Source organism: Ursus arctos, unplaced genomic scaffold, assembly GCF_023065955.2.
Source record: "Ursus arctos isolate Adak ecotype North America unplaced genomic scaffold, UrsArc2.0 scaffold_19, whole genome shotgun sequence".
Classification (NCBI taxonomy): Eukaryota; Metazoa; Chordata; class Mammalia; order Carnivora; family Ursidae; genus Ursus; species Ursus arctos.
Window position 1 is genome coordinate 54,881,382 of NW_026622863.1, and position 13,093 is coordinate 54,894,474.

The 13,093-nt window shown below is 49.7% G+C and overlaps 1 protein-coding gene across 1 annotated transcript; it reads left to right on the forward strand.

Moving 5' to 3' along the window:
- The first annotated feature begins 945 nt into the window (after positions 1-945).
- LOC113247361 (cationic amino acid transporter 3-like) lies at positions 946-5,758 on the forward strand. Its single transcript, XM_026488365.4, has 11 exons — positions 946-1,318; positions 2,048-2,206; positions 2,978-3,155; positions 3,344-3,456; positions 3,621-3,843; positions 3,995-4,134; positions 4,234-4,336; positions 4,512-4,714; positions 4,893-5,059; positions 5,363-5,471; positions 5,637-5,758. Exons 1-11 carry the CDS (start codon positions 946-948, stop codon positions 5,756-5,758), a joined length of 1,890 nt encoding a protein of 629 aa, XP_026344150.1.
- Positions 5,759-13,093: the final 7,335 nt, after the last annotated feature.

Below are 13,093 nucleotides of genomic sequence, written 5' to 3' on the forward strand. Positions count from 1 at the left end.
GGTTCATCCGCAGCGTTAGGGAAGGAAGGAGTAGATGGCCACGCGGTGGCACACTGGTTACCGTGGTGCCGAGATCCTTTGAATCTGCTTCCTGGCTCGTGAATCCTTGCTCTTCACCAAAACGCCGAACTTGTACTTTGGATTATCGTCGGCAGAAGCCCCTGACATAACTGGTGTTGACTGGCTCAGCCTTGCCCCGCAGAGCAGAGCAGTGAGGAGACCTTCCGTGCCCCAAAGGAGCAAGCAGCAGGCCTGTCTCTCCTGCCTCGGAGACAAGGTCGGTCCTCCCTCCCTCCAGGCGACTGGGAGGTCACTCAGGTCTCCTGCTCTGCCCTACCCAGGCTAGTCCGTCTCTCCCTGCAAATTCCGTCTCATTCTGCCCCAACTCAGGACTCCAGTTCCATTTTACCCTGCAGGTGGATGAGGCAAGCTGTTGGGTTGCACGATCCTTGGTGTAGACGTGTGTGGAGTGGGAGCTCTCGGATCGCCAAGCCCTGCAAAGCAGGCGTCGCTTCCCATGTAACGAGGGAGGGAGGGAGCAGGGACAATAATGATGATCTTTCCCTGTTTTATGGAGGGGAGGTAGCTCGTGCGAGATTGGATGGCTGATGTGAGAACCTGGATGGTCTGGCTCCCGGGGTCAGGCTCTTGTCCCCTCAGCTAACAGGGATGACTTTCCCGTCCTGCGAGCTTTTGCTTGCTTCTTTTCAAGTGACCCTCCCAGTAACTTCAAGACGTACTAAAAGTCATACTTACGTTTGAGAAAACAGGAAACGGAGGCGCAGAGATGGGTGACTGGCCCAGGTTGTCCTGTCACCATGCTTTGCGGGATCGGTCTTCTATCCGACGACTCCCAGGGCCACGGGGGATGGACATTCCTGACGGTATTCTCTTGTTTTCTCTGCAGATATTGGCCTCCTCCTCCACTCCTCCACTCCACCGAGGATGCTGTGTCAGCCTGTTTGCCAGTTTGGCCGGAAGCTGGTGCGCCGGCGGCCCCTGGGGCCGAGAGAGGGGGCTGAGAGTCGCTTGGCCCGGTGCCTGAGCACCCTCGATCTAGTGGCCTTGGGTGTGGGCAGCACCCTGGGAGCGGGCGTGTATGTCCTGGCGGGCGAGGTGGCCAAGGACAAAGCGGGGCCGGCCATCATCATCTGCTTCCTGGTGGCCGCCCTGTCTTCTGTGCTGTCCGGGCTCTGCTATGCAGAGTTTGGGGCCCGTGTGCCAGGCTCCGGTTCTGCGTATCTCTACAGCTATGTCACAGTGGGACAATTGTGCGCTTTCATCACCGGCTGGAACCTCATACTGTCCTATGTCATTGGTGAGATGGCAAGGGAAGGTGGGGGGAGCGAGGGACTCAAGGTCAGGGAAAGAGGCACGGCCTTGGGGCTTCCCTCTCTGTCGTGAGCACTTTGTTATTCGCCTTGTGGGGGGAGGTGGGTTGTAGCGCAGGAAAACCCCAAAACTTCATTCTACTCAACTCTGTCCTGCTTTCCTAGAACAACAGGAATGGGGGCTGTAGGACGTGGGGAGGCAGAGCTCCGGTGGGAGAGAGCGAGACAAGTTTGGGAAGGCAGGGGCGCCTGGGTGGCACAGCGGTTAAGCGTCTGCCTTCGGCTCGGGGCGTGATCCCGGCATTATGGGATCGAGCCCCACGTCAGGCTCCTCTGCTATGGGCCTGCTTCTTCCTCTCCCACTCCCCCTGCTTGTGTTCCCTCTCTCGCTGGCTGTCTCTATCTCTGTCGAATAAATAAATAAAATCTTAAAAAAAAAAAAAAAAAAAGTTTGGGAAGGCAAATTCCCCCTGTCCCTCCCAGCTTCCCTCTTTTCTTGCCTGACATAATCTCGACCTCTTTCTAACCATATTAAATAGTTGACCTATTTTATGAATCATCTGTGTCTGCTCTCCCCACCCCACGAAAAGAAACTCTAAGACATTAGGCATTTTGTCGGGCTTCTTTCCCCCATCCCCCCAAAAAGATATCCCATGGCGCATAGCAGGAGTTCAGTTTATGTTTGCCCGTGAACATTCCTCCTCCTACCCCCGCAGGTGCCGCCAGCGTGGCCAGGGCCTGGAGCTCCGCCTTTGACGACCTGATTGGGAACCAGGTCTCTCTGCTCCTGAAGGGAGGTTTCTCTCTGCAGGTCCCCCACGTGCTGGCCACGCACCTGGACTTCTTCGCGCTGGGCCTGGTGCTGCTGCTCACTGGTGAGGCATCGTCTAGCGTGGGAAGAGCGGGGGGTGGCGGGGGAGCCATGCACGGAACGGTGGGCGGCACTGGAAGGGAGGGTCTGTGATGAGAGACAGGAAGGCAAGTCTTAGACCTCTGCTTCTGTCCCTGGGCGTTACTGACATTTTGGGCTGGATCAATGTCTTTGGTGTGGAGGGCTGTCCTGTGCATTACGGGTGCGCGTATGTGTGTGGGTGTGTTTCAATCATTGCTGGATGCTGAGTAGCGTCCCTGGCCTCTGCCACTCCCTAGATGCTGGTGGCACCCACCCGCCAAATCGTGACAGTCAGAATGTCTCCAGACATTGCCAAATACCCTTGGGGAACAAAATCACCCCCAGCTGAGCATCATTTCCTTAGACTGACAGATTTCTTCCTTCGTACTGAGACCAAAGGTTTTTTTAATCGAGGTGGAATTCACATCACATCAAATCAGCCACTTCGTTTTATTGCCAGCTTTACTGAGATTTAATTGACCTACGACATCGTGCAAGCTCCAGGTGTACATCATGTGTGTATCACAGGCTGGTTACCACGATAAGGAATTAACCATCTTCGAGGGCACAGTGTTGGGCACCCCCATGTCGTTCCAAACCCCAAAAGCACCAGTACCCCCAAGAAGGAACCCTCTTGGCTACTAAGCAGGCACTGCCCATCCCCTGTCCCCCCCGCCCCTGGTGACCACCGGTCTGCTTTCCGTCTGTATGGGTTTAGTTATTTTGGATATTTCGTATTCCGTCTTTCCCGCAGGACTCCTGGTCCTGGGAGCTAGTGAGTCGGCCCTGGTTACCAAGGTGTTCACGGGCGTGAACCTTTTGGTTCTTAGCTTCGTCATCCTGTCTGGCTTCATGAAGGGAGATCTGCACCACTGGCAGCTCACTGAACAGGACTACAGACTGGCCATGTCTGCATCCAATGACACTTCTAGGTTAGGCGGGCACCCCTGGCCATGGTAGAGTGCGTGGGGAGTACAGCTGGGAACACGGTGGGGAATGAAGCGGAGTATGGTGGGCTGGTGGATCCAGATGGTGAGGGAGGACTTACGGTATCGACTGAGCCGTCAGTAGAGATGGCTGAACACGTCCCCGTGTCCTCCCTTGTTCTTTCTCACCACAGCCTGGGCCCTCTGGGCTCTGGAGGGTTTATGCCTTTTGGCTTTGAGGGGATTCTCCATGGAGCAGCGACGTGTTTCTACGCATTCATTGGTTTCGATTGTATTGCGACGACAGGTGACACGGTCGTTCTGCCCCATCAAGGGTGTGGGCACAGTTGGGCTGCCCTCGGGCAAAGGGTTGGTAGGGGGGTAGCCTGCTTCTGAAGGTGGAAGAGGGAAGAGGATTTTGTGCCTTCACCCCCGTATTTTCCTGACCCACAACGTCTGCCCATCCTGCAGGGGAAGAAGCCCGTAATCCTCAGCGTTCCATCCCCTTAAGCATCATCATCTCTCTCTTCATCTGCTTTTTGGCGTATTTTGGTGTCTCGGCGGCACTCACCCTCATGATGCCCTACTACCAGATTCATCCCGGCAGCCCCCTGCCACAGGCGTTTCTCCATGTGGGATGGGCCCCTGCCAGATACACCGTGGCTGCTGGAACCCTCTGTGCTCTTTCATCCAGGTCAGTGTCTGCCTTCTCCCTGTCTGGGAGATTCTCAGGTATCCCAGCACTTGGGCTTGAGAGAGGAGAGGGAGAGACACCTGGCCCCATGCCGGCTGGGGTCTGTCCTGCCCCTCCACGAGCTCACGTACACTCCCGTTGTCTCCTCCAGCCTCCTGGGTACCATGTTCCCCATGCCTCGAGTGATCTATGCAATGGCCGACGATGGGCTCCTTTTCCGGGGACTCGCCCGGATTCATCCCCGCACACACACCCCCATCATGGCCACCATGGTGTCTGGAATTTTTGCAGGTGAGGAAACAAAACCCACTCCTTCCATCGGTTTCCTTACCTTGGATATTTCCAGTGGTTCCTCATCCCTTCCCCCATCTCGTTTGTGCCTCATTCTAGCATTCATGGCATTCCTCTTCGAGCTCAGTGATCTTGTGGACCTCATGTCCATTGGGACCCTGCTTGCTTACTCCCTGGTGGTCTTTTCCGTTCTTGTCCTCAGGTGAGACTCCACTGCGTCTTGACTGGGGGTTCTTGGACTCATGGGGGTTGGTGAGGAGCTAATCCTCTTCTGCTCCATGCTGCCTCCGTGTACTGCGGCACCCAGGGCGGGAAGGCTGCCTGATGTTGGATGAGTGGGGGCTGGTGTTCATATTGCCTCGATACCTCTCATTCAGGTACCAGCCAGACGAGAATTTCGGCAAGAACGAGAAAACAGAGGTGGAAATAGCTGAGATCAAGCCTGCCCCTCAAGCAGGTTCTTCGGAATCTGTACCTGAAGCCGGACCCCCACAGGCTCTGGCGAGTCTGTGTAGCCCAGTCAACACCACCCCGACTCTGAAATCTGGCCGCATTGTCTATGCATGTGCCTTACTGCTGGGTGAGCAGTGGGGTTTCTGTCTGTGGTGGGAGGGGGTGGGAGTTTGTGTCTTTGGGAGCCAAGGAGGAGGCTCAGCGAGATGGTGGCCCTTCTTGACGGGGGCAGTTTTGGGGTGGGGTGGGACCCAAGGTCTTGACATTGGAGTTGGACCTGTTCTCCTGCACCTTGCCCCGTGCAGCTCTCCTGCTGACCATCCTGGGCCTGCTGCTGGCCCAGTGGCCCAGGCCTGTGCTGTTTGGGGACCCGGCGTACACCACAGGGGCTGTGCTGCTGTTGCTGCTCATTACTGGGCTCACGTTTGTCATCTGGAGGCAGCCCCAGAACCCCGCTCCTCTTCACTTCAAGGTAGGTGACTGACCGTGTGTCCCCAGACGATGCACCTTGAGCGAATGAACTCTGTCTGCTTTGAAGTCTACCACTCTTGGCTGGGTCAGGGAAGAAGGTGGTCCGTTGCTAAAACAATGAACTGTTCCCTGACCCATACTCAGTACTTGATTACCTCCATTGACCAACACCCACTCCCTCGGGAACGCCCAGTGGGATAGGAGTAGGCCCTGAAGGTGCCGCGTAGGACCGGACCCCGGTGGCGTGGGGATCTCCCCTTCAGACATCTGTGCTGTGTTCAGGGTGCACTGACTTTGCCCGCAGGTCCCTGCTTTGCCTGTGCTCCCACTGCTAAGCATCTTTGTGAATGTTTACTTGATGATGCAGATGACCCCTGGGACCTGGGCCCGATTCGGCATCTGGATGCTGATTGGTAAGTGGCTTTCTGGGGAGAAGAGGCTCTCAAGGGCTACAACTCAGCCCTCTTCCTACTACCTTTCCCCAAAACTGTCTCAGAGGCCACAGTAGAAGGCCTGTTGGGCACTTCTAAGTGGGGGGAAAGCCTACTTTTCCATCATTTGTTTCATTTCTCTACTAGGATTTGCCATATACTTTGGATATGGGATCCGACACAGCTTGGAGAAGGAGAGTGGTCAGCAGCCACCAGCCTCAAGCTTCCCAGCTGTTGACAAAAACACCCCTAGTGCTGAATTAGCTTAACAGGAAATAGATGCTGCGCAGAATTGCTCCACGCACTAGAGGCATCTTCTGGTGCAAGGGAGACTTTGAGCCTCTGTGGAGCGTCAAGTTGGGATGCGTTTAGAGCTCTGTATTCGTTGCCAGGGGACGAAGCTGCCTTTAGTCTTGTTTAATTTTTAAGTAAACTTTTAAAAGCATGCTATACAAAAAATTGCATACTTCATAAATGTGCAGCAAGATGAATTTTCACAAGGTACCAGCAATGTAACCAGCAAACAGAGGAAGGAATAAAAGATACCACCTGCACGTAAGAAGTGCCTTCTTGTGCCTATTTGCAGTGAAAACACAGATTGCCACATGGGAAGAAAACACAGGTTTCGCCGCTATATTGTGTCAAGAATTGTACTTTATTATTTTTTAAAATTTAATTAAAAAAATAATCTCTATCCCCAACGTGGGGCTCGAACTCATGACCCCAAGATCAAGACTCGTGTGCTCTACCCACTTGAGCCAGCCAGGCGCCCCCAAAGAATTGGAAGGGAAGAGACACATCTTGGAAGTGGTCACAGGAAGCTGGGATAGCTATGTTAATATCAGACAAAGGAGACTCTAAGAGCATAGTATCTGATGAAGTGGATCATTCCATAATGTCCAAGAGAACTGGTTTTTATGTTCCTGCCGGCTTTATTGAGATATGATTGATTTATAACCTTGTGTAAGTGATCGTCTTTCTTTACGTTTCCGTGGTACTCTTAGAGTTACACAGTCGGGTTGATGAGGAAAAGTTGTGAGTTGAAGAAAACATCATTGCCAGAAGTGGGGCGGTGTGGGAAGTAATGGTGGTTGATCCCTGGGTGCCCTTGGTTGAAACCAAAAGTCAAGACATCAGAACACAACACTTGAAACTGAGATTCTAGATGCTGAAGATGTCGGAGATAACCAAGGGCAGGATTGCCTGTGGGGTGAACAACTCAAGGAGAGGGACCATTGCAGGGATGGAGGTCAAGAAACTGAGTAGCAAAGTTATTCGGTGAATTTAAAAACATAGATGGAGGAGGATTGACAGCATTAGAATTATCGCCGTTTTGCAAGTCCTCGCGAAACGACGGGGCTAGGCGGCATTAGTTAACGGGGACAAATTAAGGGGAAAGTCGGATGCGAAAAGGTTATCATTGTCACTGCTAACGTGAGACCACCAGAAACACGTGTATCCCAGCGGGCTGCAGTAGGCAACAGAGCGCGACCCATAAAGGGGTGTGACAGCAAATCAGAACATCATCAAGCCTCTAGGACCATCAGCTCGTAGAAGACATAGGGGATAGGGTCACATGGCTACTGAAAACGCAATCAGCCAAAACCGGAACGTGGGCAATTCTCCAGGAAAAAGAAAAATGAAATGAAAGGACCCAAACCAGAGAGTTGATTGTTTCCGACTGAATATTTATGAGACATGAGAGCCAGATGCTGACGTTGGGAGGGTCCGTCTACCTTGTCTTTTGCCAGGTAGAAGTCGTAGTCTATCACCCAATTTTGTAGGGTCTGATAGAGGTATTGGGGCTGTTTTTAAAATGTGTGAGATTTTGGATGGGCTTTAAAGACCTCAGCTGTGGGGGCCGCAGGCAAGGGGGTGGGAAAGCGCTGTCTGGATCCGATTCAGAACAAGTTCACTGTTCGATAAAGACTGTGAGAGACGGTTGTGCAAATTTGATTTAAAGGATATTAAAGAGTTGATTATTGTAAATTTCTAAGACCTATAAAAGTGGTTGCTGGAGGTCGACAGTGTCTCGTGTCGAGAGTAGCGGTGACAAGCTCCTCAGACGTGAATACTGTGCTTACTCGCAGGGGCCTTGTGGGCGGGCCGGCTACTGTGGTTCCATGCAGTTCCGCAGGCGACAGCCCGTGCGCAGTGGGTGGAGGACTTCACAGGTGCCGTGGAAGGGAACGTGGAGGGTAGCTGGCTGACAAAGGCAGCCCTAGGGAGCAGACGGTGCTGGCGGCAGTCCCCCTTCTGCAGGTGTTATCTGCTCACGATGGTGCTGGGAACGCAGTGCTGGACGTGAGAGCCACGCTCATCTGCTTCAAGATACGTTTCCTTCATGTAGGGGATTCCACTGATGGTGCAATGCTCAGAGACATATGTGGCTCTCCCTTCATGGCGTACTGCTGGCCCTGTCCGTGCCTCGGCATCCCCACCAGAACGTGGGGACAGAGTGTCTACAGATAGGACTGCCTCGGGACTTAGTCCACACAAAGCTCCCTGCATGGTGGCTGGCACATGGTGCTCTCGCGGGGGTCACTGAGCACAATGACTAAGGACGTGATCTCGGAGGCAGCCTGGCCGGGCTGGAGTCCAGCGTCACCGCGCAGTATTGGTGTGCCCTCGGGCAAGTTACTTAACCTTACTGCATCTCCGTGTCCTCATGGAAAATCAGAAGAACGATGATACCTACGTCATAGCGTTATTGTAGTCGGTATTGAATGTGAGTTTTAGAGACATTGTCGCAGGGATGAGTAATGTGGGTTTTGGTGCCAGGGTGGTGCAGAGCACCACCTTACAGGAGCGGTGGGTAACGCCCTTGACCTGTACGTTAAAAACATGCTCAAGATCACCACTGGGAGAGCTAGTGGTGAGACGCGTGCGGAGCATGTGGCCGTGATTCATCTCCACTTTATCAAAGTTCAACACTGTGATGCTACCACTGAAATTGTATCTGGATTTTTACTTTCTACAAACGTTCTCTGAAACCTTTCCTTGGGACCCCTGGATCTGTCTAGCATTTATTCAGAAGCCACATTCTCAGTGAAGCCTCCCCTCTATGTCCTGAAAAGATCTCAAATTCCAGACTCCCTCCATCTCCCTCCCCATCTGCAGCAGCCCATCTCTGGTTTACCAGCAAGGCTGGAAGCACGAGGCGCTCCGCCGCTCATGCTTTTTGTCTCCCACTGAGGTCCTGCCTGCAGACCATTCGGTCCAGTTTCACCCCAGACTTGTCAAAGTATGTGTGTGTGTGTGTGTGTGTGTGTGTGTGTGTGTGTGTGTGTTTGTATTGTAGTTGACAATGTGACATTAGTTTCAGGTGTACAATGTACTGATTTGACAAGTCTATCAAAGTATTTTTCTTAACTAAAAATTTTTTGTTTAAAAAGCTTCTTTTAGGGGCTCCTGGGTGGCTGAGTCGGTTGGGCGACTGGCTTTGGCTCAGATCATGGTCCCGGAGTCCCGGGATTGAGCCCTGTGTTGGGAGCAGGGAGCCTGCTTCTCCCTCGGCCCTTCACCCCGGGGACTCATGCTCACACTCGTGCTCTCAAATAAATAAAACCTTAAAAAAAAAAAAAAAGCTGCTTTCAGCTAAATAAAACATACTTTTTGAGCCAAAACACCGCCCAGGCTGTGAGTTCCCAATCTTCTCCTCTACAATCCAGTTCTGCTATTCTGATGTAGAAGCGAAGAAAAGTATCAGTCTTTTTTTGTTGTTGTTGTTATGTTGTTAGTCACCATACAGTACATCATTAGTTTTTGATGTAGTGTTCCATGATTCATTGTTTGCGTATAACACCCAGTGATCCATGCAATACGTGCCCTCCTTACTACCCGTCACTGGTCTAACCCATCCTCCCACTCTCCCCCCGCCCCCGAAACCCTGTTTGTTTCCCGGAGTTCACAGTCGGTCATGGTTCATGTCCCTTCATTTTTCCCTTCCTTCTCCTAATGTCCTCCCTGTTATTCCTTATGTTCCACAAATAAGTGAAACCACATGAAAATTGTCTTTTTGTTTGACTTATTTCACTTAGCATAATCTTCTCCAGTCCCATCCATGTTGATGCAAATGGGGGGTAATCATCCTTTCTGATGGCTGAGTAATATTCCATTGTATATATAGACCACATTTTCTTTATCCATTTGTCTGTTGAAGGGCATCTTGGCTCCTTCCACGGTTTGGCATTTGTGGACATTGCTGCTATGAACATTGGGGTGCAGGTGCCCCTTCTTTTCACTACATCTGTATCTTTGGGGTAAATAGAAAAACAAAGCTGGGGGCATCACATTGCCTGATTTCAAGCTGTACTACAAAGCTGTGATAATCACAAAGACAGCATGGTATTGGCACAAAAACAGACATATAGACCAATGGAACAGAACAGAGACTCCAGAAATGGACCCTCGACTCTATGGGCAACTAATCATTGATGAAGCAGGAAAAAAACAACCAATGGAAAAAAGACAGTCTCTTCAATAAATGGTGCTGGGAAAATTGGACAGCTAGATACAGAAGAATGGAACTTAACCACTCTCTCACACTATACACAAAGATAAACTCTAAATGGATGAAAGACTCCGATGTGAGACAGGAATCCATCAAAATCCTAGAGGAGAACATAGGCAGTAATTTCTTCGACATCGGCCACAGCAACTTCATTCATGACAAGTGTCGGAGTCCCTTAAGGGCTTCTTAAGACCTAGCACTGGGTTGGGCACCGACGAGAGCAGTGGTTAGAAATGCAGGCTCTGGTGTCCAGCTCTGTTGAACCCACTCATTGGCTCTATTTTAGCTGTAGGACTGTTGGATATGTTAGTAAACCTTGCTAGAGATTTGTCAACGTATATAAATGCTCTAATTTTGTTTCTTTACTTGAATTTCACAGTTGGCTAGTTTACTTATTATGTAATAGTTGAAAGGGTATGAAGACTTGTCTAGCAAAAAACAGAGGGTAGGTTTTCCAAGTAACCTGGTATAAACATGTGGAAATGTTTGATGGACCTGCCTGTGACTTTCCCTCCTACCAATCCTGCGATGCCCCCTTCCCTGACTCTCCAGGGGAAGTCAGTGATCAATGTAATTTTCACCAAGGAGACTCTGCGAATAAGAGGAGGTTCTCTGGGAAAGGTGATACGTGTAATACCATAAAAATAATATATTCTTCTAAGTGGAAATGCTGAGTCAAAGCATATACACTTAAAAGTTTTGGCAAATATTGCCAAATTGCAGCAGTAGAGATTAGTGCTGTCCAAACAGATATAAAGAGAGTCACATAGGTAATTTAAAATGTTCTAGTATCATGTAAAAAAAAAAAAAAGTAAAAAACAGGTGAAATTAATTTTAGTAATAGATTTTAGTTAGCTTAGTATATCCAAAATGTTATTTCAACATGTAATAAATGTAAAAATTACAAATGAGGTAGTTTACTTTTTTATTTCTGGACAGTCTGCCAATCCCAGTATATATTTTACACTTATTTGACAGAGAGAGACATCGAGAGAGGGAACACAAGCAGGGGGAGTGGGAGAGGAGGAAGCAGGATTCCAGCAGAGCAGGGAGCCCGACGTGGGGTTCGATCCCAGGACTCCAGGATCACGACCTGAGCCAAAGGCAGATGCTTAACGACTGAGCCACCCCGGCGCCCCTACACTTAGTTTACCAACTAGCCACATTTCAAGAGACCGATAGTCGTACGTAGCCATTGGCTACCATGCTGCATAATGCTGCTCTAGAATTTTCTCCCACGCTCACACGTTGGCTTAGTGCAGCTGTCAGGTAAACTATAGCCCACGCCCCAAATATTGCTCGTGGCCCTATTTTTGTACGGTCTAGAGGCTAAGAGTGGTTTTTATTTTTTAAAAGCTTGTAAAAAGAAAAAAAAAGTACGTGACTCAGAGCATATGTGACCTGCAAAACCTAAAATATTTAGTATCTGGTTCTTGCTAGACAAAGCTTGGCAACCCTGGGTTTGGTGGAACGGAACGTGCTCAGGTTTATTCTGTGCACCTGCTGTGTTGATGCATTCAGATTCACCTTCGCCACCTACGCCTACAAGAGACTGGAAGCATCGCTAGTGCTCTCTGGCTTTTCTTTGTATAATTACTGTATTACTTTTTTCTCTTAGTCAACCTAGCCAAAGGCTTGTCAATTTTGGTGATTTTTTTCAAAGAACCAACTTTTGGTTGCATTAATTCTTTGTACCTTTCTTTTTTAAAGTAGGCTCCACGCCCAGCATGGAGCCCAACAGAGGGCCTGAACTCACAACCCCAAGACCAAGACGTGAGCTGAGATCAAGAGCCAGACGTTCAACCAACTGAGCCACCCAGGTGCCCCTTTATGCCATTTTTCTATTCTCCATTTTGTTTTTCCTCCACTCCAGTCCCTGTTATTTTCTTCCTTCTCCTAGCTTTGGGTTTCGTTTGCTCTTCTTTTCCAGGCTTCCTAGCTTTTCAAATGTAGGGGTTTACTGCTCTGAGTGTCCTTCTGAGCACTGCTTTCCTGGCACCCCACACGTGTTTTGATTTTCGCTCCCATTTTCCAGTTTCCTTGTGAGCTCTTCTTTGACCTGTTTGTTGTAGAGTGTGGTTTAATTTCCATACGATTTTCCTCTCCTTCTGTTGATTTCTGGTTTGATTCCATCATGGTTGGAGGAGATACTAGGATCCAGTGCTTTTCGGTTTGTTGAGACTTGCTTTGTGGCCTAACATATGGTCCGTCCTGGAGAATGTTCTCTGTGTGTTCTGTTGCTGGTGGGGTGTCTGTGAGTTCTGCTTGGGTTTGTAGTGTAGTCTTTTTGTTATTTTAAAATAGATTTAGTTATTTGTTTATGTGAGAATGTGAGCAGGGGGAGGAGCAGAGGGAGAATTTTTTAAAAAAATTTAGTGAGAGACGAGGGGTGGGGTGAGAGAGCACGTGTGTGAGTGCATGAGCAAGGGAGGGCAGAGGGAAGGAGAGAGAGAATCCTTAAGCCGACTCCCTGCTCAGTGTGGAGCCCGATGCTGGGCTCGATCCCATGACTCTGAGATCGTGACCTGAGCCGAAACCAGTAGTCGGGTGCTTAATCAACTGAGCCACCCAGGTGCTGGTCTTCTCTTTTTCAAATCAATCTCTTGCCCAGATGTTCTAACCATGACTGAAAGTGGGGGTACTGAAATCTTTATGACTGCAGAACTATTTCTCTTTGGTTGTCAATGTTCATTTCGTGTATTTTGAGGTTCCTTTGGTGTGTACATAATTGGTGTATGAATTTTATTAATATATGATGTTCTTCGTTTCCTGTAGAAGTTTTAGACTTGAAGCCTGTTTTGTCTGATTAATGTAGCCACTCCAGCTATCGAATGGATGAGGAAGGAATTTGCATTTGTAAAGATATTTTCTTAATGATGACCATGGGGACTGTGACTGACATCTTAAGTTCATAACAATCTAGTTTGAACTGATGCCAGCCTAGAAAAAGTAACAGAGACACTGCTCTCCGCGAGCTCTTACCCAATTCCTGCCTGTCGTTCATGGTCGGTTACAGCTTTATACATTTTGTGCCTATTAACAGACTGATCTTTCTCATGCATTTATCCTTTAAATCATGTAGGAAATAAGA

Coding starts and splice junctions, on each gene's coding strand:
- LOC113247361 (XM_026488365.4), top strand. CDS start 946: ATGCTGTGTCAGCCTGTTTGCCAGTTTGGCCGGAAGCTGGTGCGCCGG. Junction 3,457..3,620: donor CGATTGTATTGCGACGACAG/GTGACACGGTCG, acceptor CCCATCCTGCAG/GGGAAGAAGCCCGTAATCCT. Junction 4,715..4,892: donor TGCATGTGCCTTACTGCTGG/GTGAGCAGTGGG, acceptor TGCCCCGTGCAG/CTCTCCTGCTGACCATCCTG.